At 36.9% G+C, this 26,322-nt stretch overlaps 4 protein-coding genes across 6 annotated transcripts; 2 read left to right on the top strand and 2 right to left on the bottom strand.

The window, feature by feature from the left end:
- The first annotated feature begins 739 nt into the window (after window positions 1-739).
- LOC108988458 (protein MIZU-KUSSEI 1) lies at window positions 740-2,268 on the top strand. Its single transcript, XM_018961719.2, has one exon. It carries the CDS (start codon window positions 1,415-1,417, stop codon window positions 2,186-2,188), a length of 774 nt encoding a protein of 257 aa, XP_018817264.1. The 5' UTR covers window positions 740-1,414; the 3' UTR covers window positions 2,189-2,268.
- Window positions 2,269-11,084: 8,816 nt separating this feature from the next.
- On the top strand, window positions 11,085-12,420 carry LOC108988462 (GEM-like protein 4). The gene is made up of 4 exons (XM_018961730.2): window positions 11,085-11,432; window positions 11,504-11,593; window positions 11,727-12,001; window positions 12,079-12,420. Exons 1-4 carry the CDS (start codon window positions 11,339-11,341, stop codon window positions 12,256-12,258), a joined length of 639 nt encoding a protein of 212 aa, XP_018817275.1. The 5' UTR covers window positions 11,085-11,338; the 3' UTR covers window positions 12,259-12,420.
- Window positions 12,421-17,438: 5,018 nt separating this feature from the next.
- LOC108988526 (F-box/LRR-repeat protein 2) lies at window positions 17,439-20,805 on the bottom strand. Its single transcript, XM_018961811.2, has 2 exons — window positions 20,188-20,805; window positions 17,439-18,674 (listed from the first exon to the last, which is right to left on the bottom strand). The coding sequence occupies exons 1-2, from the start codon at window positions 20,516-20,518 to the stop codon at window positions 17,767-17,769; spliced, it is 1,239 nt and encodes a 412-aa protein (XP_018817356.2). The 5' UTR covers window positions 20,519-20,805; the 3' UTR covers window positions 17,439-17,766.
- A 460-nt stretch (window positions 20,806-21,265) lies between these two features.
- LOC108988515 (transmembrane protein 53) lies at window positions 21,266-25,902 on the bottom strand. 3 transcript variants are annotated; one of them, XM_018961790.2, is made up of 6 exons: window positions 25,787-25,902; window positions 24,388-24,516; window positions 23,306-24,175; window positions 23,115-23,220; window positions 22,419-22,624; window positions 21,266-21,691 (listed from the first exon to the last, which is right to left on the bottom strand). In XM_018961790.2, the coding sequence occupies exons 3-6, from the start codon at window positions 24,055-24,057 to the stop codon at window positions 21,421-21,423; spliced, it is 1,335 nt and encodes a 444-aa protein (XP_018817335.1). In that variant the 5' UTR covers window positions 24,058-24,175; window positions 24,388-24,516; window positions 25,787-25,902; the 3' UTR covers window positions 21,266-21,420. The 3 variants fall into 3 exon arrangements, with proteins under 3 accessions (XP_018817335.1, XP_018817336.1, XP_018817337.1); XM_018961791.2 differs by having other exon boundaries at window positions 24,388-24,513; XM_018961792.2 differs by lacking the exons at window positions 24,388-24,516; window positions 25,787-25,902 and having other exon boundaries at window positions 23,306-24,378.
- Window positions 25,903-26,322: the final 420 nt, after the last annotated feature.

Here is a 26,322-nt window from a genome sequence, read left to right as displayed (position 1 = left end):
GAATTTCGACCGTTTTAATCCATATCAATCAATATTTTAGATTTTAATTGATATATAGATTTTGGATTTTTTTTCTTCAAACCGTAACTTTATTTTTAGACTCTTAATTTAGATTAAATTATTTATATATATATATATAATTTATTAATATATAAATTATTTTAAAATAATATCTAAAATAATATCGATATTTGGAATATCTAGTTTCGATGGAAACGATAAGTAAAACGGTGGACAAAACATTTACCTAAACTCAAAGGACAAAAAAGCGAGAGAGATCCGAAGGAACCTCCTAGAACCGAGTCCTTTGAAAATCAAACGAAAAGACAGAAAACAGAGTGAGAGAGAGACCCCACAATAAATAATGAATAAATGGAAACACTCCCTAGAAAGTTAGTAAATATTATAAGAATAATATTATATATAATTGTAGAATGTGTGAATATGATATAATTGTTTTAAAAAATATTAAAATTTATTTATAAAAAATTAATTTTTTTATATAAATTTTATATTTATTTTTTTTAAATAATTATATAATATTTATATATCGTATTTACGATTGTAAGTATGATTTCTCGTATTGAAAAGCCGTAACCCGTAAAGAGACTTTGCCAGCTTCCCAGCTGTGAGAAGAGAACCCTCTGAAATCTGTCAAAAGGCAATTAACATTAACTGGTGTGTGCGTGTACACTATTAGCTGCGAATATCAGACTAATCATTCCCCCATTTTCTCAAATCACAAAGAGACAAAAAGGGTACAAAGCACAATGGAAGCCGCTCAAGTGGTGGCTCAAGATTTCCTGTGCGGTTCTGTGCCTTTGGTGGAAGTGGAGGGAGCATGAAAGCACTCACGGGCAGCGCTGGAAGCCTCCCTGCGCTCTCTAGGTACGGTTTGGTGTGTTTTTACCTGTCCTTAACACCCTTTCCAATGCAAAGCTTGACTTTTTTGCACTCAAGCTTGGCCCTCTCTGTACCCCACACTCCCCATGTTTTCTGCTCAGCCCCCAAACCTAATATATATAAAGTACCTTACACTTTGAGGCTTTTGTCTCCTCTGCAAACACTATTCTCTGCATTCCCATCACAAAATCTCCTTCTGTTGTCTATTTCCATCGCTCTCTTTTACTCTGTTCTTGTCTCTTTTTAACTCCCCAATTCCAAGGCTTCGTCCCTGTCACGGTTAGGCAAGGCTCTGGCAGGATTCTCTTGCCAGTCTCCCTCAGTACTGCCACTCCTATTTAAATGGAGGGTAGGAAGAGAGAATAAAACCACCCCGCTGGATGCTAAAAACCCAACCAAATCTATTTCTTTTCTTCTACTCATTTTCGAAGTCTCTATGGTCCTTACTCCTTAGTCCTACCCACCTTCGAGGACTTTGTCTTGTTTTGTGTTCTTTTATTAACTTACCCCGATGAAGGCTATCACGGCCAAGACTCCCCACGACTCTTCTTTCTCTTTCTCCAGGAGGTACTTCCACTGGAAAAAGAAGCTCGAGGACGAGGATGATGAGGAAGAAGTTTTGAACTTAGGCTCATCCTCTCATTTTTGTGAGGAAGGGGTCAAATATGAGGACTTCAGAATCCCCATACCTGCAGCAACCACCTCAGTGCCGGCACCAAGGAAAAGATTGTCAGTTTCTATTCTCCGGTCGGCTTTCACAGTTTTCAGCAAGAGGTCACACTCTCACGCGGGCCTTGGCACCCGAGTGATAGGTACGCTTTTCGGGTATCGCAGAGGACACGTCCACATTGCATTTCAAGAGGATGCAAGGCTGAACCCGGCGTTTTTAGTAGAACTTGCAACGCCAACAAGCGTTTTAGTCCGAGAAATGGCGTCGGGGCTGGTCCGCATTGCCTTGGAGTGCGAAAAGAAAACGGACAAGAAAGGGAAGAAGTTGCTGGAGGAGCCGCTTTGGAGGACATACTGTAATGGCAAGAAATGTGGGTATGCGATGAGGAGGGGATGCGGGCCTGAGGAGTGGAAGGTGTTGAAAACGGTGGAGCCAATTTCAATGGGCGCTGGAGTTTTACCAGGGAATGGAGGTGCTGGGTCCGAAGGCGAGCTCATGTATATGAGAGCAAGGTACGAGCGAGTTGTGGGGTCTAGAGACTCGGAGGCCTTTTACATGATGAACCCCGACGGTGCTGGAGGTCCTGAACTCAGTGTTTATTTGCTTAGAGTTTAGCTTTGTCCATGGACAACATGTTCTACTTGTACTCACTAATTAAGATATTATATAAAAGGAAGCTTTTAATTCTTGGTTTATTTGGGTTTGTTTTTTTCATGGATTTGGAATGGTGTCTTGTTTTAAACATATATTCCTAACTGGGCATGCAGGCCCCTTCTTTTCATTTTTTGTTTCAACTATCTTGAACTATGGTAAACACTGCAGTGTCCTCAGAAGTAGGAATCATTTCAAATTACTTCCTTCCTCAACATCCTAATTATAAATCAAATTATTCCATCTCCATGCATTTAGATGCTGTCGTTAAAAACCACTCTGGTTTTTACAAGCATAATGAGCACCAAATCTCAAGTATCACTCCTTTATCTGTACAAAAACTTCGGATCTCAAATACTTCATGTGTGTTTCAAGTCGTCGGTGCAAGAATTCAATAATATTGGAGAAGAAAACATGAAGATAAGGGATGATCGATGGCCATTCTTCACAGGATGAAGGTGACCTCTAATTCAAAGTCCATTAGCCCTTAAATCATTTACTTCCTTTGTGAAATTACACCCACAAAACGCTTCAATATCCCACAAGTTTCTTACCTCAAATCTCTGGTTTTGGGGCCTGGCCAATGGCCACAAAGGGTAGGTGAGAAAGGGACACCAGAAATCAACAATAGCACATGTGAATTGAGAATTTTAGGATGATTCTACTTAATTATATGGAGATTGGAAGCGAGGGTTTTTGTTCATGTTAGGCATCAAACATGTTCGTGTTAAGGTAAGTAAAGGATTAGGACACATGAATGCGGTGTTGGTATAATGTCAATTTGCTGAGAAAGGCAATTAAACGGAGATGATTACGTGAAGAAATGCTTTGCTTACCAACTAAGTTAGTACTTTTCGTATTTATGACGTTACAATAATATCATAATATCGTGGCCCAATGCGTGTAAAAACAGTGGCCCAATCAAAGTCTTCACCACTCATTTGCAAACACGTACGGGTTTTTTTTTTTTGTGAGAATTATAATGAGCCCTAGAGAAAGACTGTCTACGGCTAAAAAAAACTTTGGTCTCGTATTCGTAACTCATTTCAATCTAACTCAATTTATTTCATCTTATTATTATAATTTTTTTAAATTTTTACACAAAATATAATATAACAATTCAATTTTTTCAAATTTTAAAATAACTTTCCTAAATTTTCATATAAAATATAATAAATAATTCAACTTTTATTTTACTATTTACAAACCATCTCAATTTATCTCAACTATCTCTGAATCCAAACCACTCATTTGTGGACAATAAGATAATGTTATGCATTAACTATTTTTTACTTTTATATTTTATATTTATAATTTTTTTATAAGGTGTGGATGCATTTTTCATAAGGTGTAAAGTGTGATGTTGTGTGATGAATAGTAACTGATTAGAAGAATTTTTCTACCATTGATGTTGAATTTTTCACTTGATTGTGAATGGTGGTTGGATGGTCGGAGATGAATGATAGATGACAATTGTGCCTTCATGGTGAAGAAATAAAAGAAGATTAAAAACATAATATTTGCGAGACTTGACATTTAGGGAGGTTTGGATAGTAAATTGAGATAATATAAGATGAAATGAAATGAAAGTTAAATAGAATATTATTTTTGTTTTGGAATTTGAAAAAGTTGAATTGTTTATATAAAAAGTTGAATTATATTTTGTTTATAAATTTAAAAAAATTGTAATAATTAGATGAGATGAATTGATATGATTTTTGAATAAAAATAAGAAAATTTACTTCCTCCATTGATTTGGTCTAGAAAAACATCATGAGCGTGAAGATATTAGAAACTCATATGTTTCAAGTATTATGTGGTGGTGTGTAATTAGGCCAACCGACATATCCTTCCAGCCCATAAGGGCACGAAGGGATGCAATATCCTTTCAAAATTGAGCAATGTTACTCTACCGCCTGAGTAGCACCGCTTCATTTGATTACTAGGCCATTTTAACAATTTCTTTTTTTTCTCATTTTTCTTTTCATATTTTTTAACATATTTAAATATTTTTAAAAAATATAAAAAATACACCAATACATAAAAAATCACTTTCTTAATTATTAAGTAAAAAAAATTAAAAAATTTAAATACACATGCAGTTAAAATGAGTGGACAAAATGAGAAGACAAACTAGCATTTTCCTGCAAAATTTAACCTAATATGGGTGGAGTGTGGGTTAAATAGAATCCTCCTGCCCATACTTACATATCTTCTAACTGGTCAAGACGGTCTCGTTTGATTATATAGATGAGATGAGAAATCTGTGAATAGTAGTAGTGAGATAATTTGTGAACAGTAGTGAAAATGATTCGAGTTAAAATGTTTATGGGGTTTTGGCCCTTGGGAAAGGATGGAGAAAAATGTTGAATAAACGAAATTATAAAATTAAAAGAGGGTTAGAATATATATTTTAATATTAATTTTGTTTTGTGATTTGAGAATTTTGAATTATTTTTTACGTTTTGTTTGAAAGTTTGAGAAAGTTGTAATGATTAAATAAAAATTTTAAAAATTTGAAATTAAAAAATAATTGTATTTGAATATTATTTAGATGTTGAGATGAGATGGTTTGAAAGGTTTGTAAAACCAAACTATGCCTAGAGGAGCAACTCTAGGATTAGGGATATAAGAGAGTCTTAGAGGTTGTTGGAAAAAGTTTCATCTCATCTCATCTCATTCCCAAATATCACTAAAACATAAATACTTTTTAATTTCAAATATTCAATTTTTTCATCTAATTATTACTTAACCATTACAACTTTTCCAAACTTTTACACAAAAAAATAAAAAAAATCAACTTTTCAAATTTCAAAACAAATATAATATTAAAATATTATATTCTAAAAATCTTTTAATTTTATAATATTTTTATTCAACTTTCTCTCTCCTTTTCCAAAACTTAATAAAATATTATAACTCAAACTATTTCACTACTATTCACATATTTCTCGACTCATCTTATTCCCCAAGCATCCCCTTAGGCCTCGTTTGGATACGTGTTGGTCTCATCCAGTTTTATCTCATTTCATCTTATCTCAACATGAAAACACTACTTAAGTTAATCCAAGGAAGAGGGAAGCTGTCTTTCGGGCAAGTCTTATTCAGATCGGTGAAGTCGACACACATTCTCCATTTATTGTTGGCCTTCTTTACTAGCATGACATTGGATAACAAGTCTGGGTAGTGTGCCTCCCGGATGAACCCTATTGTTAAAAGGCAATCAACCTCCTCGGTGATGGTGATGCATTTCTCGAGGTTGAGACTTCAACGCTTCTGCCTAACCTTCTTGGCCTTGGGGTCTATGCACAGATGGTGTTGGATTATGCCAGGATCGATCCCGAGCATGTCCTCATGACCCATACAAACACATCTCGATGTTCTACATGGAGCTGCTTCATGACCTGTCACATATATAGTCCCATTCTACTACCAATCTTGTCTGTGGCTTTGAGGCGGCTTAGGTCTAGGGGAGCCAACTCAAGTAGCTAGTTTGGCTCCACTTGTCAAAGGGCTTGCTCATCACTAACCTCCTCTTCTCTTGCGACGAACTCGAGGGAGGTGGCAGGATGTTGTTGCCACCCAAGACTTCTACCATGTGGACCTCCCCCTTCGACTGCTTCAACTCTTGCACATAGCACTCGAGTGCCAGCACCTAATCGCCCCGGATCTCCCCCACTCCCATGGTTGTTGGGAACTTCATTTTCAGGTGGTAGGTTGAAATTACTACCTTTAGGTTGTTAGGCCGCCCTAGTATGGCGTTGTACGGCGAGGCAGCCTTTATCACTATGAATTCAAACATGGTGGAAGTCGTGTTAAGGGCGTTACCGGCTAAGACTGAAAGAGTGATGGTTTCCACTGGTTGAACCATGTCTCCCGAGGATCCTTTCAGCAACTTGGGAGCCAGTCGTAGGCGAGCAGGATCAGTCCCCCATCCAGGTGAAGGCATCCCAAAAGAGATTGTCCAAGGAGCTGCCGTTATCGACAATGATCTTTCTAATGGTAATGTTGGCAAAAATTATGGTCACCACCAAGGCATTATCGTAGGGGTCGAGAATCCCTTCTTCCTCAACTTCCCCGAAAGACATGATCGGTGCGGTCGTGCTTCTTCTTTGCTTGGTTGGGCATTTGTCGATAAAGTATACTTCCTCGAACTATGCCCCTCCTGGCATGTGCCTTCCTACTGGATGAGGTCTAGCCATTGCCAACAAACCCCTCAGCGATGGTTGCCTAGGGGGGGCCCTAGCAAGGTAGCTTCTGAGGGTGGTTTTGTGGAATCTCTTGCTCCACCTACCCATCTTCTCGGGCTCACACTCCTTCTTGGCCTATCATGCCTTCCTCTACTCCGTTCCCACTCCCCTTTCCAGTCAGTATGGTGCTGAGGGGGTGGTACTCTAGCACTCCCCCTCCTGCATTGAGGGAGGTGCACTCTGCGATTTGGTGAGATATCGTTCAATGGTAAGTGTAGTAGCAACGACCATTGTTTCGGTTGTCAGCTTCCTGGGTGATCGGTCTACCTTCATCTTATACAGACAATGTAACTCGGTCGTATCAAGGTCCTAGGCCTCTTGGGAGGGGCACCTCATCCTACCTCATGTCCTGTTGGCTCCCTTTGGCCTTCTCGGGGGCTTTAGCTTTGCTTGAGGCCTTGGATTTCCTGTCTGCCTATTCTATCTCTGTCTTTCTGGGTTTGGTCAAGGCCTGGAGTGTATCTTCAGCGTTGATAAAGCCATCAGGTTGATCTATAAATTCCCGGAACATGGTGGGGGTTCTCCTGGTCAGCTCCGCCATGAACTGGTTTCGGGGCCATACACCTCCTAGGAGCTCTGCCAAGTTGATTTTTACATCCTGGTCATTGTCGTCATCCGCTCCTTGTTGAATGTGGACAAGTATAACTTTAGGCTTTCATCCTCACTTTGGTTGACGGTTAAGAGGTACACTAATGGGGCCTTTTCCTCCTACTGGCCATGAACTGTGTGAGAAATAGGGGGGCCAATTCTCCAAAGCTATTCACTAATCCGAGTGCCAACAACCCGAACCACAGTCTCGTGCAATCTTTACAAGCAATCTCCCCGAGGAAGCTGTGCAGGGTCATGTGAGCCTTGAAGATTCCTAGGTGCTCAAGAGGGTCTCTAGACCTATCATACATTTCCATTTGAGGGACCCTATTTTTGGTGGTAACGGTGCAGCCATTACCTTAGCACGGTAAGGCAAGTTCGTGCTGGTGAGCAACTGATCTAGTGATGAGGAGGCATCCATCCTCCCTGCCATCTCCTCGTACTTGTCCGTAAGGCTTTGTAGCTCATGGTACATCTTCTTTTTTTCTTCTTAATCGGCGTCTACTCAACCAGCGCTCTGAGATTCTCCCTGCTCATTTCTACTTGGCCCTACTTCATCTTGCAGTTTATTGTTGACTTGTCTCAAAACTTCATTTTCACGGTGAAGGTTCTCAACTTCCTTCGCCATCTTTCTCATACGTTCCTTCATCTCTACGAAACGTCCTTCCATATTCTTCAACGTTGCTTCTTATTCGAGTTGCCTATGAGCGTGTAGTAGCCGGCATACAAAGTACACGTTGTGTTTATAGAGATCCCACAGACGACGCCACTATTAAGATCGTGTTTCATAAGCCTAGGCTAAGTTCTTACAACCCGAGTCGAGATGTTTCTACCTGCGATCACAAAGACAAAGGTGGGCTCAATGGTGGTCTGAGGAGCATTGTCAGAGTATGGAGGGTGGCATGCGCTTTCCGTTCACTTGCCGGCATAGACCCTTTAATGTTGGGCATCACAGGTGAGTGTCAAGGTCGGCATGCCCTGTCTGTCCCCCCTCAACTTGTTTCCTGTGTGATGTATTCCCTTTCTACTAACACAGTTCATGGGCCGGGCTCTTTTGATGATTCCTGGGCCGTGGGAGGGCAAGTTTCAATCCGAGATGGACCTTAGCATCTGGCCCAGGCCCAATCCAGTGGGCCAAGAGGGAAATATCCATTCCACCTCTTTTAACTTTATAATTTTTTTATTCAACCTTTTTTCTATCATTTCCCAAAACCCCACAAAAATCTTAACTCAAACCATTTTTACTTCTATTCACAAATTGTCTCATTACTATTCACAGATTTCTCATCTCATCTCATCTCATCTGTGTAACCAAATGAGATTTTAGTCTTGGCCAAATCAACTAAGTATAGGCAGGAGGATTGTATTTAATCCACACTCCATCCATATTAGGCTAAATTTTGAAAGGATATGGCAGCCCTCCTTACCCTCATTGGTTGGGAGGATATGTCGGCTGGCTTAATTACAAACCACCACATGATATCTTAAAACTTATGAGTTTCTAATATCTTCATTCTCATGATGTTTTTCTTGACCAAATTGCATGAGGAAGTAAATTTTCTAATTTTGATCTAGAAATCATATCAACTCATCCTATCTTATCTTATTTAATCATTATAACTTCTTCAAATCCTAAACAAAATATAATAAATACTTTAATTTTTTTAAATTTGAAAATAAAAATAATATTCTAATAATATTTTATTTAATTTTAATCTCATTTCATCTTAATTTACTATTCAAACCTCCCTGTCCAGCCACGTAAATATTGTGCTTTTAATTTTCTTTTATTTCTTCACCATGAAGGTACAATTGTCATCTACCCTTTCATATCCGGCCATCCAACCACCATTCACAATCAAGTGAAAAATTCAACATCAACGGCATTAAAGTTGTAGACAGTCTTTCTCAAGGAACCATTATTATTTCAATCCAAATATCTTTCAAGTTGTGACGCGTCGATAACATAAAATTCTAATAACATGTGGTTAGCATATATGGTATTCTAATAACAGTTTGAATGTGGGTAACCATATATGGAGGTTGATATAGAAGTGTAGGACACGTTTTCATGAATCGAAAAGATAAATTTATAGAAGTGGGGACGAGCTGATGCAGCAACGATGTGGCAAGTCACTTTCCCCATAAACACAAAATATACACACAGGTGAAGTGATCAACCTAGCTAGCTATTTATCATGTGTGACCAAAGGCCAGCATGCAGGCTGTGGCAGGCCTTAAAAGTCTTCTCCAGTAGTACTCCAATTTGTTTAATTGAACCTACTGATATTAATTCATGTTTAATGTAATTGGAAGGAGCATGCATTTGTCAAAGAAGCAATACATCTTTAATATAGCATGGCCTACTGTCCAGTCATTCACACCTCAGACTGAAAGATACATTAATATTGACAACGTACAAGATGTGTATTAATATAAAGTTGTTATGAATTTCAGTCCATAAATCGGCCAATGAATGGTACTTAACTGGCCACTACAGTATGTCGGCCTTTGGGATTAAATCATGTGGTTAGCATCACAGAGTTAGTATTATGCCAACTCATAAAGCTCCATTAATGCCACACCCTCGCACAGTCATCAGGAGGAAAAAGAAGGGGCAGGCATGCATGCATGCATGCATGTCAAGTTATTAGTGCATGATTGGAAAATGAGAATTAATGGGTACTCTTTTATGCAACCCATGTTCATTTAAATAGTATAGATAGTGCCAAAGGTATCTGGTCTGATAGGCATAATTTCTAGCCTTTAAAATGGAGGTCTGGAATTCGAAATTCTCATTCCCAACTAAAAAAAAAAAAATTATGGATAGTGTAAGAGTTGAGGTAACTCTCTAAGAGAGAAAGAAATGTTTCGGAAATTATATGATAATATTGCTTATAATAAGCTGACAGTGATACGTCTCTCGAATTAGCTAAGAATTTCCTTAAAATCAACATGACTTCCTTATACAATATTTCCTTAGTCGAATCCAGATCATGCAATAAGACAACTTGTGAAATCGTTGTACGTAAGATAATGTAAGTCACTTTCTGTCATTAATTGACCAAGTCATGATATACAAGAACGTTCACCTAGAAGGATTGGCCCACTCATGTTTATCTCTCAATTCAAGGCTTGTTACATGCAATAAGCTGAGGATTATTGCACATGCAAAACACCTTAGTTAATTCGGAAAATAGTAACACAAACAAACTTTTTCATCCATAATCAGAACTATAAACAAAAGAGTTCTCTACCATATATACTATATATATATTTGTGTTCTATATAGAACTGATCATTAATCGCAATGCATGGTTCTAATTTCATATTTTTTTTTCTTTTTTATTAGTTAATTAGACGTAAACTCGCGCGATGTGTGGATATATATAGTTGAGTTATTAAATAAAAATAACATTGAAAAAAAGATAGAGACATTCCCACATAGATTCATCCACAAAGTTGGTGCAGTTTGGATAATGAGATGAGATAAGATGGTTTTAGATGAAAATTAAAAGTTGAATAAAATATTGTTAGAATTATTGTTTTGAGATTTGAAAAAGTTGAATTGTTTATTATATTTTATGTAAAAATTTAGAAAAATTGTAATGATGAGATGAAATTAAATAAAATACTTTCACTATCTAAATGAGACCTTAGAGTCCAAACCCTTCAAAGGGTATTACTTTTGGAGATAAAATACTGTTAGATTGGTATTCCGTGGATTGTCTCTTCATTGCCTTGTTTTATTGTTCGTAGGGAATGGCCAAATTTACGAGGAAATGGGTTTAAGTTGCAGTTCTTTCAACTTTCAAATATCCAAATTTATGGGGAGAAAATGAATGATCTGAATGAAGGGAACAAAGCTTTTGGAATTATATATTTTAATAAAATAAAGTAGAAAAAGTAATGGAAAATGCAGCTAATACTAGGGAAGAACATGACTGAAGACTTGGAAAGCAAGTAGCAACCAAAGGCACCATCTACTTAATGTCTTCTTTGTGAAGGAATTATCAATCTTTACTTGTCGGTGTCTCTGCCTTTATTCTTGTTGGATGAGCAATGGATGACTCATACAACATAAAGTTAAGAATCCGCGAACATGTCTTAGGCCTTTAAATACAAGGCTTGATCAACCTTAGCAAGCTCCCTCTCCCCCTCTCTCTCTCTCTCTCGCTTGATCCCTGATAGGAAAGAACTTTAATTCATCGGCACAAGGCGTTGCAGAAAAACAGATTCAAGAACGCCAAAGGGAATCTTTGCCATTTACTGAAACATGACATCCCAGATTCCTGAACCTGTCATTGGAATTCCAATCAGCTCGGCAGACGTTGAGGGTTGCTCAAATGAGCCTCCCACTTTGAAACATGGTATGACTCTCTCTCTCTCTCTCTCTCTCAATGAAGGTTTTCTTCCTAATGAAATGGTCTTCACGTTGCAGGTAGAGCAGATTCTGTGCTTAATATGATGAATAAACTTGCAAAGAAGGCAGACAATATAGCACATGCTGCATATGGAGTTCGTGAGCATGGTAAACATTTCATTGCTGTTTCTAGTTCCTGAATTTTCATTGCCTTTCGTGGATTCCATATTAGTTTTAGTGATTCAAGTTATGGGGTTTCACAAATTCGAAATTCTAATTTTCGAAAGTTATGAAATTGCAGTGAGATTGGGGCCAAAGATCACTGAAACCGTGAAGGGAAAGTTGAGGTTGGGGGCTAGAGTTCTTCAAGTAGGTGGAGTGGATAAGATCTTCAAACAGATATTTGGAGTTAGAGAAGGAGAAAAACTATTCAAGGCTTCCCAATGCTATATATCAACAACAGCAGGTCCTATAGCAGGCCTCCTCTTCATCTCAACCGACAAGGTTGCCTTTTGTAGCGAGAGATCTATCAAAATCTCTTCTCCAAAGGGTGAAACGGTTAGAGCCCATTACAAGGTAAGTCTTCACAAGATATTGTCTCTCTCTCTCTCTCTCTCTCTCTCTCTCTCTCAAGTGGCATCTATTTTGTGCAGGTCATGATCCCGATTAAGAAGATAAAGAGAGTCAATCAAAGTGAGAATGTAAAGAGGCCTTCACAAAAGTACATAGAAATATTAACTGTGGATAGTTTTGACTTCTGGTTCATGGGTTTCGTAAATAATCAGAAAGCCTTCAAACTTCTTCAGCAGGCTGTCTCTCAATCTTCAGAGTGAATATAACTCATAGCCTTAAAATACAAGTACCTTGTCCTCTGGCTTCAGCTACTGTAATACAAGCCATTTATAACCTGTATATACATAAAAGGTGGTCTTTTAGTTCCTCAACCAATGTTGGCTACTGATATCAATACTGGTATTGGCTTTGTCCCATTTTGATATTTGATGAGCAGAATGATTCTCCCCTGCTTCAACAACAACCAATAAATTCTAACATAGAAAGCAATATTCAAAACAAAAATACATCTTGTTCGGAATGGAACATCACGCACTATGTCATTGAGACAGGAAACATGCCTCTCAACTGAACTAAATGTGGAATGGTTGCCAAGTAAAACTACAAAAGCGAGAGTAAGGACAGCATTCAAAGACCCAAATTGAGCAACCAGGCAACGAGTTTACAAATTAATCAAGAGATTGGTTCTTAGACCATTTAAAAAAAAAAAAAACTGATTGTCAACAGTAATGTAAATTAAAACTAAGATCTTGTTTGGTTATGCAGTTCAGATGATATGAGATGAGATATTTTGTTGAAAGTTTAATAAAATATTATTATAATATAATTTTTTAATAATATTATTATTTTGAGATTTGAAAAAGTTGAATTGTTTATTATATTTTGCATGGTAGTTTGAAAAAATTGTAATGATTATATAAGATGAAATGAGATAATTTTGTGTAACTAAGGTAGCAGCCTTCTAGAATGACACTCAAAACAGCCGAACTTATTTCTTGTAGGCCACCATATTACAGACTTCACTGCCATTTCTCATTCATTCACAGTTCAGGATTTTTTTTTTTTTTTGAAAGACACAGCTCAGGATTAATATAAAAGATTGACAACAAGAATGCAACCAAGTTTTATACCTAAAACTATTTTTATCCTGCGAAAAACAAAAGACTATTACCGTTTGGATACAGAAATACTCTCAACCCATCTCATCTTATCATTACAACTTTTTCAAATCCTCGTACAAAATATAATAAACAATTCAACTTTTTCAAATCTCAAAATAATAATAATATTCTAATAATATTTTATTTAACTCATCTAAAATTATCTCATCTCATCTCACTGTCCAAACGAAAATGGCATCTTTTTTTCTGCACCACTTCAAAATCAGAAGTTTCATACTTTTTGCAATAAAATCTCAGCTGTTAAGTTTCTATTAATATATTTCAATAAATCATCATATTCATACAACTATATTTTTAAAACCAACTAATGTGATAGTGCCACTTCATAAAAAATATTGAAGTTTATTAGTTTGAATTCCAAATTTTACATAGGAACTGCTCTTCAACAGTTGCAAAAATAGTTGTAAAAAATAATGTATTTGCATCTGTAGCATCAAGATTATGAACTCTCACTAATCATCTGTAACATCCCGATCCTATATCATTAGAGATAATTACAATGATATTTTATTAGGTTTGATAATTAGGTTATTATTATTATTATTATTATTATTATTATTATTATTATTATTATTATTATTTTCTCTCTCAGCTCATGAGTCCTTTTCATAATAAAACTCTTTCCTACTAGATTTTCTTCTATAAATTTCAAACAATTCACTCATGCACGTCACGTCTCTTTTTATCTAGGGTTTTCATTTGGTTTCTCAATTATATATATATGCATGGTACACTCTCCAAGTCCTCCACCATGAGTCTTCCTCTCACGCATCAAACCTATGCATGCACGGCTTCATCAGTTTCCTCCGCATGCACGTTACTGTGTCTATTTATACACTTCATGCACAATCTTGCACACACTGCCTTTCATATATCCTAGGGTTTTCAGAACAGAAAAGCAAGCCCACGCCGTTGCACCATAAGGCAATTGAGTACTCCCTGACACCGCGTGGAAAGTGCATTGCGAGAGTCGCACGTCCAACCAATAACCCAACGTAGCCACGACCCCTGCACCTCGATAAGCTGCCAAGTACCGGTTGCATCACCAACCAAACCAAGAACCACCATAAAGCAGCCCCATCGCACCGCCAGCCGTGAATAATCTCCAACCTCTTGGAATACTCTGTTTTCTATGCCAAAAATAGAGCAGCCTGAAACGTCTCCAACGTGAGCCCTATGAACCAACACCACCACCACCTCGAGGGACATCGGAGCACTGCCCACGGTGACAGAAAGTACCGACCAGCCCAATCCCGACGAGCCCACTCCCTTCCAGTAAGCCCATCGTCGTCAGCCACCATTCTCTCCCTAGTATTTTTTGGTTTGATGGTTCTCTCTCTAAACTCTCTCTCGCCGGTCACTCCCAGCCACCCAGAGCTGTCGTCGCACTCAGCCCTCTCTCAGTGAGCATCGCACAACCTTGTTTCCCGTAAGCATGCCTTCCCACTTTCTGTTTCTGTTATTTCAACCTTCCTAAAACACCATGCATTACTATTAATTTTACACAAATACCCCTCCATCTAGTCTTGCCGTAGGATGTGTTTTCTTTTATGTGTTTTGTTTTCAGCCTTTCCCAAAAAGCCCCTCCACTAATTCTATAATATTTGTCTTTTGACCCTTGATCGTGTAACCTCCTAAGCCTCTACTTCTTTGGGCCTTAAGCCCATTCAACTAGTGCTTCCTTGAGTTGGTACTGGGCTTTGTTTTTAAATGAACTTGTTGGGCTTATTTCAAAAACTATGATAATTTAAAAGGTAATTCTATGCATCAGCATACACACTTCACACACCATGTATTTAATTTTTTTTTTTTTTTTTAAATCTCAATACACTAAGTGTGTTGAGTGTGTGATGAATAGTAGGCTGATGCAAATATTTTTCCTAATTTAAATGGGTGAACTTTGGGTTGACACAAATTGTTTTATGATTTTAAAGTGGGCTGGTGGTGCTCTACAAAAACAATTTTAGTAATTTTTATTGGGCTTAATACTTTTAAAGGCCAGTTTTTAATTAAATAAATATATTAGTTAAATGCTATTTTATAAGGAAGTGTTTAAAGAATTTGAAATATATTTTAAAGTATATTATTGAGCCTAATATTTTAATTAATATTTCCTTTGTCTATTTAGTAGGATTTTAATAAAATTATTATGTTATTTTTTTAAATGGAAATTAAGAAATATGTTATGAGTTTTGGAAGAATATTATTATGTATTAATCTAAGTGTAATTGAGTACGATTTTAGTCAAGTAGATTATTAGGGCATGATTTCCTAGACAGATTTAGTGATGTTTAATACTTCATATAAGTGACGAGCTATGAAGTGAGTTTTAGGAGGTAACGGTGAGGTAAGTAATTTGATCATAAATTAGGATCATCATAATTCAACTTATATATAAGCATTATTCAAGCCAGTTCATTGACAACTATTATTTATGAACTACTCATGTCATATGCAAATATGTCATCCAGCATAACATACGATCATGTCATTTCTCATCATGTTCAAATTCAGAAATTATAATTATGTATATATTATGTCATGCATCTTATGTGTATAAAACACGTAAGCTATCTTAAGTTCGAGTGCAAGATAAGATCAGATCAGTTAATAATATGACCATTCAGATGCATGGTACCAATGCAATTCAGTTTCAGGGTAGATGTGCAAGCCACGAACTCAGACGTAGTCCACCATAGTATGTCAGAATACTATCAGCGGCTCCCCTTGTTGTAGCGGGACGTGAGGCCGGTGCATAACCTCGCACACATGGTTAAGTGTTTTGGCCAGTCAGTTAAGTCAGATAAATTAGTTAAATAAGATAAATCAGTTAGATCAGTCATTTAATTCAGTTAAATCAGTCATACATAACATAAGCATCAGTATAAACAGTCATGAATTTTAAACTCTCAGCATGAAATTTTTTATGAAAACCTTATGTTTATAATACTTACGTTGTAATGGATTTCTTGCTAAGTCTTCAACTCATTTTAATTTGTTTTCATGGTTTTAACCACCCAGGTGAAGATGATGAATACGAACAGGCAAACCAGGAATAGAAAGAGCAGTTAATTTTAGTTTCAGACTTTCTAAAATAAAACATACTTTTATGACATGAATTTATTTAGTCTATTCATTTAATGTTTCTGGAAGACATTTTATTAGACATTTTTCTACAAAATAAATTTATAATTTCATTTATAAAATTTGAGATCTCTTGCTGAGTTTATTTTTATGAAAAATACGTGACACTCCTAGCTTACGGGAAGAGGGTGTTACATCATCACACTAGTATACAAACACCCACATCAACATCCAATAACTTAGCTCCATTGCTTAGTTCCAATTATAATTTAAGACTAAACTTCCATTCCTTTGCCATTTATACATTATACATTATCATTTCTTTCTACATGAGATTTGGTTAATTTAAACATTTCTCTCTTTTTCTTTCTTTCTTTCTTCCGTCCCTTTTCCCTACTATTGGAAGAAAGTTGGCACCAGAAAGCTAAGATGCACGTGGTAGAAGGAAAAGGGAGGCTACATGAGACAATGTCTGTGCTACTTACAACTCAAATATGGTACGCTGAACAGCTAGCTAGCCTAAGTTCAACCGCGTCAACTTTTTCCTACATAATAATTGCATAGATGCAATGAGATCGTTTGAAAAAGGCTAAAAGCAAGTTGGACGTAGCCTCGAACTACATATCTGATACCCTCAAAGAATGGAACCACCCCCTAAAAGCAATGAAACAGGCAAATCAATGAACTTCAGAATTGTGAATAAAGCATATCCCACAGGTGATTACAACATTATGAGCATCTCCCCGGCAGACATGATGAACATATTAGTGACCATTATTATTTATTTCATTTTCATCCACCAATCAATCCCTCGGAGACTATCTCCCATTGCCTGACCAGTTGGGTGGTAGTTCATTAAGAAATTGGTAATGCAATGCCTGCCATTTGGAACCATCGATAAAAATGGCTAACCTCTTTTCAACGTATCTATATTGGTATCAGAAGATATGCTTCCAATTGAAATCCATCATCTGACTGGCGAACACATCAAGCCCTCTTGGTATATTCTACACTGATCCCCCAAAACCTTCTCACATTTCTCACAAAAGATAACCACTCCACTTTATTTGTTTTATTTTAAACGCAATCAGCTATCTTCGAGATCCTCCCATACATCCTCCTAATCTCCATGGTGCAACAATCTCTGCGGGACGACGTTAAGTATGAAAAGTCGATTGCAACAGGTACAGAACTAAATTATGAGGCAGAGTTCAAAATGCAGACCAGGGGGCAAAATACAATATTTTTCAATCCAAAGAAACAAGGAAAAGATTACGAGGCAACCGAAATACAATGCACATGCAACATATACATGTAAAATATGAGTGACAAGTATCCAAGTCCAACAACAAGAAGTCAAATTCTAACCCCAACCCCAGAATAAAATGAATGTGAACAGGGCTGCCAGTAGGATTAGCTCTCACCAGTTGCAGTAACCTGTCAGGCTTTCAAAGGTATGATAACTCTGAAGGGAAGAACTTTCTTCCAGTAGTGCCAGACTGTTCAAATCAAGGGTTTTAAACACAAAACATCAGACTCGGATAAACTCCCTGCGAAGTTCACCATACAGCGTGTGGGAAACTGCAATCCAGCCTCATCGAATCCGGCCTTTGTAATAAGTGGGCATGACCTCACATCCAGATATTCCAGAGAGTTGCATTTGTCAAAAAGCAGACCAATCGCCGCAATTGTTATCTTTGGACAGTTGCTAACCTTCAAAACCTTCAAACTCAATTCAATTTCCCTAGTACCTAAACCCTGGAAAGCAGCATCTGTCACCTCCTCACAGCATCCAATGTCGAGAGCCTCTAGGTTTACGCACTGATTCAGGATACAGCTCAATGCAGAGTCGGAGATATTTGAACACCAATCCATCCGTAAGTTCTTCAGACTATTTTTACAAGAAGCAGCAAGTGATTTTAAAGATTCATCAGAGATGTCCCGGCAGCCACCAACAATAAGAGTCTCTAGATTTTTGCAGAATCTCACCAAGGAAAATATAGAGGCGTCCCCAATTTTGTAGCAATCCAACAACTTGAGTGTCCTGAGAGAAGATGCGCAGGCCTCAGACACACTTAAAACCCCACCATCCCCAACATTTCTGCATTTATTGATATCTAAAAACTTAATACGTTGGCAACCATTTACAAGATTCGTGAGTCCAGAATCACTTATATTGGTGCATCCTTGCAGCCCCAACTCTTCTAAATTGTGACAGTTTTTGGAAAGAGCATGTAATAATTTGTCTGTAACCAATCTACAGCCAGTAAGATGTAGGCTTTTCAGTTCACAACAACCCTCAGCAACAGCTGACAATCCCTTGTCAGTTAGCTTCCTGCAATAGGATACATCTAAGCATTGTAGTGAAGAAAGACCATGCCCAATTTTCACCATGCCAAAATCGGTGATTCCTGCAAAACAAGAAAACAATAACAAAGGAAACCATGTTAGGCATGTTAGATTCAACTCCAAAAGAAACTATAAGGGAAAGTAAAAAACCGATTTCATCAAGTAAAAATAATATAAAGAAAAAACAAAACAGGAACTCCAGATGGAATGACATAGTAAAAGAACATCAAAAATAAAAACTGGGAATAAATTACAAACTACAATCAACTGTTTCAGTAAGCCAAAAAAAAAAAAACCAGCAAACCATATGAACATTTTATGGGTGTTAGAAAATAAAACAGCATTTTATTCAATTGATGCATATCAATCACAAATTGTATTTAACTAAAGTTCAAAGTTAACTGGTGGCCTCAAGTAAAAGTTTGGAACCTCAAGCCCACCCAACCAGTAACAAGGTCGGAGAGGTTGAAGATATGTTTCAATGGAAGTTTCTCTGATGCTCCAAACCATCAAAGTCTAATCTTACTTTCACCTCTAAATAGTAAATGCCACTATCAATTATATATATCCCCGATTCTGCTCCAAGTTTTGCTCCTGTATTTGCTCCATCCACCGAACCATATCAACCATGTATATGTAAATTTAATGATCTCACAGGATGAAACTGACAGTACAAATATCTAAAAGAAACATTTCCCATCAAATCAAGCAGCAAAACATTTCCCATTGAATTGTTACAACTGCAAACACCTCCTTACACCCAACTAATGAACTTTCTCTTCCTCAGTAAAACAAGAATTCTTCCAAGAAACAAACAACCATCAAACAACTTAGACAATCAAAATGTACATTCTGCAAATAGAGCACCATCGGATATCTACCTTTAATCTAAATTCCACATTTTTTTCCTTCAGTAAAATTGGATATTTTCCCTAGAATCATACGAAAACCCATCAAACTAACTGAAATACCTATTCCAACATGTTTAGCATGATAGGGGGGTGAATGGGTTCCCACGTTGCCTGAGAGGGGTAAGTTCTTGAAGTTTACAACAATTTCAAAAGTTCCATTTGTAACTTTGAGTAGTCTTAATGTAATTTAGAATTTTTCCTCGAGTTCTTAAAGCAACTAACAAACCAAAATAACTTCAATTCAACAAGTTCGTTACCCTCATAATACCAAAACCAGTAAAAAATAACTAAATGATAAAATTTTCAGTAAATTTAGCACAAATACCCAAGCAGATCTCCCAGGTTTCATATCTTAACTTTCTCACTAGTAAATAGAACTTTCATGAGAGACAGCAAACCATCCAAATTTGCCGTTGCCATCATTCTCCAATTGAGCACTCTAATACACCTCCTATACTTCCATCCCATCCACACATTTTCTCAGAAAAATAAACAATTCTTCCCAGAAACAAACAGAACAGTCAAACAAACACAACCAAGCACTCCAATTCCAAAAGCTCACTAAACCAATCCAAAAAAGAACTTTGCAAATTGACACAAAACACAGTCACATAAACAAATTTAGTTCACTTTCTCGGAAAAAGAAAAAAACAGAAGAATATACCTTTGCAGTTCTGCAAATTGAGCACTCTGAGGCACCTAAACCCATCGGCAATAAGAATGAGATCGGAGTCGGTAACACCAGGAAAAAAGGAGCGGGAAGCGGACTGAGAGAGGTCGAGCTCCACGACCCGGGAGAACCTCGCGGCCATCTTGCGGAGCATGTGGATTCCGGCCCGTGCGGCGAGCCTCTTCCTCTCCGTGCTCTGCAGATACAGCCATTTCTTGCAGACCAAGCCGAACGCCTCCTTGTCCTTGTCGCTCCCAAGCTTCGCCAGAATCAATCGTATCTCGTCGTCCGTCAGGATTTCGTTTATGCAGACGCTGGAAGCCATGGCTTGCTTGCAGAGTCACAAATCCCTAAACCTAACACTGATTTGGGGAGATTAGGATTAGGGGTTTCGTTAATTACTCGAGTCGGCAGGCTTGTGTGGGTTTTGCGCGAAAAGTGAGAGTAGAGTACAAATAACGTTCTTGTTGATGAAGTTACATAAATATCCTCAGTAGATGGTTACCATTGTGTTTCTTCGGCAGGGGCATTTCGTAGTTTCGCATAGACCGGTGGAGGGCCATTATCGCTCTCAAAGTCTCTCAACTCTCAATCATTATTGTTGGTGGCCCCAAATTGCCATATTTTTTTATTTTTAATTTTTCTTAGCATCTCACACTCTACTTTAGATGGTGTGATAAAATAAAATAAAATAATTTAAATTAATTAAATAAAATATTATTTTTTAAAATTATTATTATTTTAAATTTAAAAAAATTAAATTATTTATTATATTATATAAAAATTTAAAAAAAATTACAATGACGAAAAGAGTTAAAATAGCATTTAACGACATCTCCAAATGGAAAAAAAAAGTCTTATTTCCAAGTTTAGAAAAGCACGAACTCCAGGGAGGCTGCTCCATACCAACTCTTCTTGAAGTCAAAGACATCACACAGACTTGTAACAGTAAAATTAAATAAAACATGTTGAGTTGCCGGCCAAGAATTATACAATAAAAGATATAGCTTCTTAGTATCAAAGAAACCCTGGCCTGTATTGAATCGGATATAACCTGTTCATGTATTTGTTATTTTTACATGTAATGAACAAAGTAATATGAATAGATAGCTAAAACTCTTTTTTATTGCATTCAACAACCTCTAGATCAATGAATCAGTTATGAGTTGTATAATAAATATAAATGTTGTAAGAAAGAGTCGGTTAGCGACTCATGAGCTTGATTGACTATACCGAACGTTTGCAACATGTAAGCACGCAGTCCTCTAAAAACTGGGTCAGCTGCAGACTATACAGTTTTGGATCATTTCTAAAATGATCAACATGAGGTGTGGACACAAAGTTGCAGGCCCGGACCTCATGCCCTGCCTTCTGCTGCTTCTCTATGAATGATTCCACCGAACCTGAAGGAATAACCCTGTCCGCAGTGCTATATATGTATAATTGTGGACAGCTTGGTTGTCCAGATGATAACAGCCTCAATACATCAGAAAGCCTCCTGTAATCCAACGAAATCATTTTAACGAGTTGAGACACGGTAAAGTCCAGATGATTAGTTTATTAATCAAATGCTGGTACTTATTTAGTTTACCATCGCAGCAATGTAATCTATGCTGCAAAATGGTGTCAATGAGTAGGATAATGTTTAAGAGCCATCTTGGAACTAGATAACCCTAAAATAAATGCAATAACCCACGGGCAAAGTTTCAATAAAATGCCTAGACATGTCATATGAAATGAGCGGAAAAATAAAAGTAACTTCTATTTGGTTATTTTGCAACGAGTTAAATAATCTCTATTGAAAAGCCCATAAGGTGTAGAGTTATTCTATTATCAAGCTGGTGTGTACACCATCTACATCACTTAAATTGTAAGATTTGATTTGTAAAATTTAAATTTTAGAATTTATCTTCCAAATCAAATTATGTTATGTAATTACTATAGGTGTACTCAACACACCGGCTTGAAAATATAATTTTTCAAAGGCGTAACCCAAGTACACAATAAGTATCTCTCTAAAATAATTAAAGAACTTTGCATATGATTCTTTCTTATTTAAGATACATAACCCTTTCCCCTGCCCTCGTATTCAATTGAATACCTTCGAACAAAAAAGTAATTCCTAATTCGTAAATTATTTAACATATTTTCAAGCTTATGAGGCATTACAAGGCTACAAGCTTATTAAATGATACAGCAGTGAAATTTCAGTAAAGGATAACTACCTGTTAATTGCAGGGAGATTCAAGACCACCTCAAAGAACTTCTCCAGAAGTAAAAGCAATGCTGCTTCAGTCACTGCAGGTTTAGGTTCCGCAGCTTGATTATTGCCAACCAATACCTCCATGCCAGATTCCTTGGGACGAATATTTCCCTTTGTTGCAACACTATGCTTTTTCAGAAAAGCTGCAGAGAAACCTGAAGCCCAGACCTACACAGAAGAAATGGAGGATACATTTAACCATTGTTCACCATATTCATCCAGCCAACTTTAAAAAAGCAGTGGCAACATAGAAATGGCAGCAACGAAAACAACAGATGCAAGATAAAACAAACAGCATGAACACAGTTACTCGTGAGAAAGTGCACGAGACATAAAACATTTATTGAAATTGGGGGGTGCACAAAAAAGTCCCACACAGCAGGCCTAAAGTTTTAGATTTTTATGGACATCCAATTATTATTTTGGTCCTAGCAGATAATTTCAGACATACTAAAGTTAAAAGGTTTTTGAAGCTTTGGCCAACTCTTTGGACTGAAACAAAGGTCACAAAGGTCTATGTTTATCAGACATGGGAATGTTAATGACGAAAGTTTACTCTCCAACATAAGAGCAGTCTCCTTCATCATGTGAACAAAAACCACTTATAATAAAAAACATGTAAATAAAAGCCTCTCATAGAGCTGAAAGTATCATTTACCTGTGGATCAGGTGCTGCAACTGGTGCAGAATCTACAATGCAACCCCTAATCCTTCCCATCAAAGAAGGATCCTGTTTCTTCAACTTCTCCAAAATAACCCCATACCTGCTTACAAAATAAAAATCCAAATAACCAATCGAGCAAGTTGATTCCACAAAGAAGTAAGAAAATAAGAAAATTGTAAACTCACGTTAACCATCCAGTGTTGCTGAAGGTATGAAACACCAGGTTCTTTCCATGCTCCTCTTCTAACCAACCAGCCAAGTGGTTCACAAGCAAGTCTATATGCTCTTCAGCATTCCCACCAAACTGGTAACTAAGAATCTCAGCCATTGGAAAAGTAAAGGTAATGGCATGAAACCCCCTCGAAGTATACCATTCTGCATATCTATTAAGATGTTTCTGCTTTGCTCCCAACCATCCAAGCAAAACCACCACCGTTCTAGACTTTGCAGATGAACAATCAGAAACACCTGATACATCTATCGCATTTGGCTCAGGTAAATGCCATCGATACATAACCTCAGAAGGCGAGTTAGATATACTCTGCCCATGTGCAGTTGGCTTTGGAGCTTTGGCCAAGTCTGCGGACTGATACAAATTAAGAAGAAGCGGAGAAGATGCAACAGAAGTAGAGAACAAACTGGGTACAAAATTGCGGCCTGAATCAGGAACCGGGAAGTTAATGTTAGGAACAGGCACTCGAATTCTAGTCACAAATGACAAGTTGGCTAGCTTAGAAACTGAGATATGAGAAACCCATGATGGCTTTGATCCTTGCAAGGAATTGCAAACCGATGAATTTGCTAAATCCGAGGTAGCAAAAGTATCTGAAGATTTGTGTAATGGCAGTTTATCAGAAAGATCAGCAGAAACAGATGCTACAGTGACCGCAGCAGCCGCAACTAGTGGTCGTTGAAGGATTCCGGACAAGGAACCCATACTGGTAACGCAACTCAAAATCTCTCATACCGATACTAATGAAACCTTTTGTAACATCATAAGCTAATACTGCTAACTCAATTGGATAGGTGAAGACCCAGACAAACAAAAATCCCACCTGCGCAAGTTAATAAGAATGAGTTGGTCTATAAAGATCAACCACTGACAATATCAATAAATAATTTGCGTTGTCTCAGATTTGACTCAGAAAGAGTGAGCCACAATAGAAGGAAATCAAACAAGAATGTAGCAACTGGTATATTCGATTAAGAACAACGCGAGAACATGGCAAAAGTGGGCATATTCGTTTAGGGCGATGAGTTATCTTACCTGGGTGTGGTATCTATTTAAGAAAATCGGGCTGCCAACCGTGTTTGACAGCCCGGTTCTCTATTCACACACCGGCCAAGAAGCTTCCTTTATGGGTCAAAGCACTGCTTGCCAACTACGCTGCTCCTGCTGTTGAAGAAAAGTCTCATTTAGTAGTCACATAATTTCAATGCATAAAACTAACATTAATCACACACCGGCCTATAGTTTGTTTTCATAATCGCTCTAAATTTATTTCATCTTATCTAATCATTATAATTTTTTTAAACTCATATATAAAATAAAATAAATAATTTAACTTTTTCAAATTACAAAATAAAAATAATATTAAAAAAATATATTTTAACAAATTTATTTAATTTTTAATTTTAATCGTAACTCATCTGCAAAAACAAACAATGTCTAATTCACATATAAATCAAAACTTTACTATTCAAGAAATAATATTTACAATCGTGAGTGTGCAAGCGTCGTGTAGTCGCTTTAAAAAAAATGAATAAATATGAGATCCACATGAAAAGAAATTAATTTTTTTTATAATAGACCATATTCTTTTTCAAAACAACTGTACGATTTACATATTTTACAATTATATATAACATTACTCATTCTATAATTATATATAACATTACTTATTCTACTTATCATCTATATATCATAAATTTAGTAAACAAAAAAAAAAAACATTATATATGTTGTTTCGTAGGTAAAGATGATAAATAAAAATTTTCTATAAATCGATGAGCAAAACCTAAAAAGAAGATAAACGAATTAATGAAGAACGCAAAACTAAAAGGAAGAGAAACGAATTAATAAAGAACGTGGGTTGTCACTGTCATTTTCTAGCTTTTTTATGTGAAAAGTAAGCGACATGACGATGACGATGATGTCCCCTCCGGTAATTTGGGAGACCCGTGTACTAAACGGGAAGGGTAAGGTGCAAAGACTGTTTTGCCCCTACGAAACTTAACTTCACCACGACGCATTGGGGACGCGTGAATGATTCTGTAAACGTTATCGCGGAAAACACGTTTTGCACTCCGCCAACCACCCCCCCCCCTTTCCTTTCTTCAGACTTTAATCTTCTTTCGCTTCCATCTCCAAGAGAGAGCAGGAAAGGGATTCAATTCGATTCGAATCACAAAATGCTGCCAATTTCCTGCATTGTTTTTTTTATTTATTTTCATAACTAAGAAAAAAATATCTTTGAGGAATGCAGAAGGGACTCGAACTCCTCCGCAAAAAGAGTGGAAAAAGGGGATCTATAGAATTCATATTAAATGGAAAGGAAGAAAATACGCCATGGACAATAGAAAGGTGGTTGGAAAACCAATTGAGAGAGAGAGAGAGAGAGAGAGAGAGGTCGTACACAAAACAAACAGAGAGAAAAGAAACTGACCTGCGATAAGAGGGATTCGTCTTATGTCTTCTTTTCCTTGGAAAATAGAACGAATGAATGGGAAAGAGTTAGTAGTACCCTATATATTGGAGATTGCTCGGAGCGAGCGAGCACGAGAGAGCGAGCATCGTAGTTGTACAAGGGGTCAATGACGGAAGGAAAGTGGGTTGGGCTTCTAATTGTAATGGGTTGTAGTTTTAAGATATTAGCCCATTCTAAACAATTTGTCCCCTTAAGAGTACTGTTTATTTATTTATTATTCATTATTTTTATTCAAGAAGAGGGTCGAATTACGTCATCAGGTCATATGTCTTTGGCATAAGAGTACTGCTTTTTTACTTGTATTTATTTTGTTAGTTTTGTTTTAAATTTTAAATTTTAAATTTCATAATTTTTAATATACCAATAACTGATATATGAAGAAATAAATTTTTTATAAATACATTTAACATTTTTCGTTACCTTAATTAACGTTTCTCCAACATCGTTTGTCAACGAGTTTAAAAGTAGAGAAAATTGTTGATGTTAACGTTGTT

The sequence above is a fragment of the Juglans regia genome, chromosome 13 (genome assembly GCF_001411555.2).
Source record: "Juglans regia cultivar Chandler chromosome 13, Walnut 2.0, whole genome shotgun sequence".
In the NCBI taxonomy this organism is placed as follows: domain Eukaryota; kingdom Viridiplantae; phylum Streptophyta; class Magnoliopsida; order Fagales; family Juglandaceae; genus Juglans; species Juglans regia.
Note: the sequence above shows the minus strand (reverse complement) of the source record. Positions and strands in the feature narration are given on the sequence as shown.

Bases quoted from the DNA above. Each gene is read 5' to 3' on its own strand.
- LOC108988462 (XM_018961730.2), top strand. From the start codon at position 11,339: ATGACATCCCAGATTCCTGAACCTGTCATTGGAATTCCAATCAGCTCG. The intron at 11,594-11,726 runs GTAAACATTTCA...ATGAAATTGCAG, and splicing joins ATATGGAGTTCGTGAGCATG to TGAGATTGGGGCCAAAGATC. The intron at 12,002-12,078 runs GTAAGTCTTCAC...TATTTTGTGCAG, and splicing joins CGGTTAGAGCCCATTACAAG to GTCATGATCCCGATTAAGAA.
- LOC108988458 (XM_018961719.2), top strand. From the start codon at position 1,415: ATGAAGGCTATCACGGCCAAGACTCCCCACGACTCTTCTTTCTCTTTC.
- LOC108988526 (XM_018961811.2), bottom strand. From the start codon at position 20,518: ATGGCTTCCAGCGTCTGCATAAACGAAATCCTGACGGACGACGAGATA. The intron at 18,675-20,187 runs GTATATTCTTCT...CTTGTTTTGCAG, and splicing joins CAATTTGCAGAACTGCAAAG to GAATCACCGATTTTGGCATG.
- LOC108988515 (XM_018961790.2), bottom strand. From the start codon at position 24,057: ATGGGTTCCTTGTCCGGAATCCTTCAACGACCACTAGTTGCGGCTGCT. The intron at 23,221-23,305 runs GTGAGTTTACAA...TTTTGTAAGCAG, and splicing joins AGCAACACTGGATGGTTAAC to GTATGGGGTTATTTTGGAGA. The intron at 21,692-22,418 runs GTAGTTATCCTT...GTTGGATTACAG, and splicing joins AATCTCCCTGCAATTAACAG to GAGGCTTTCTGATGTATTGA.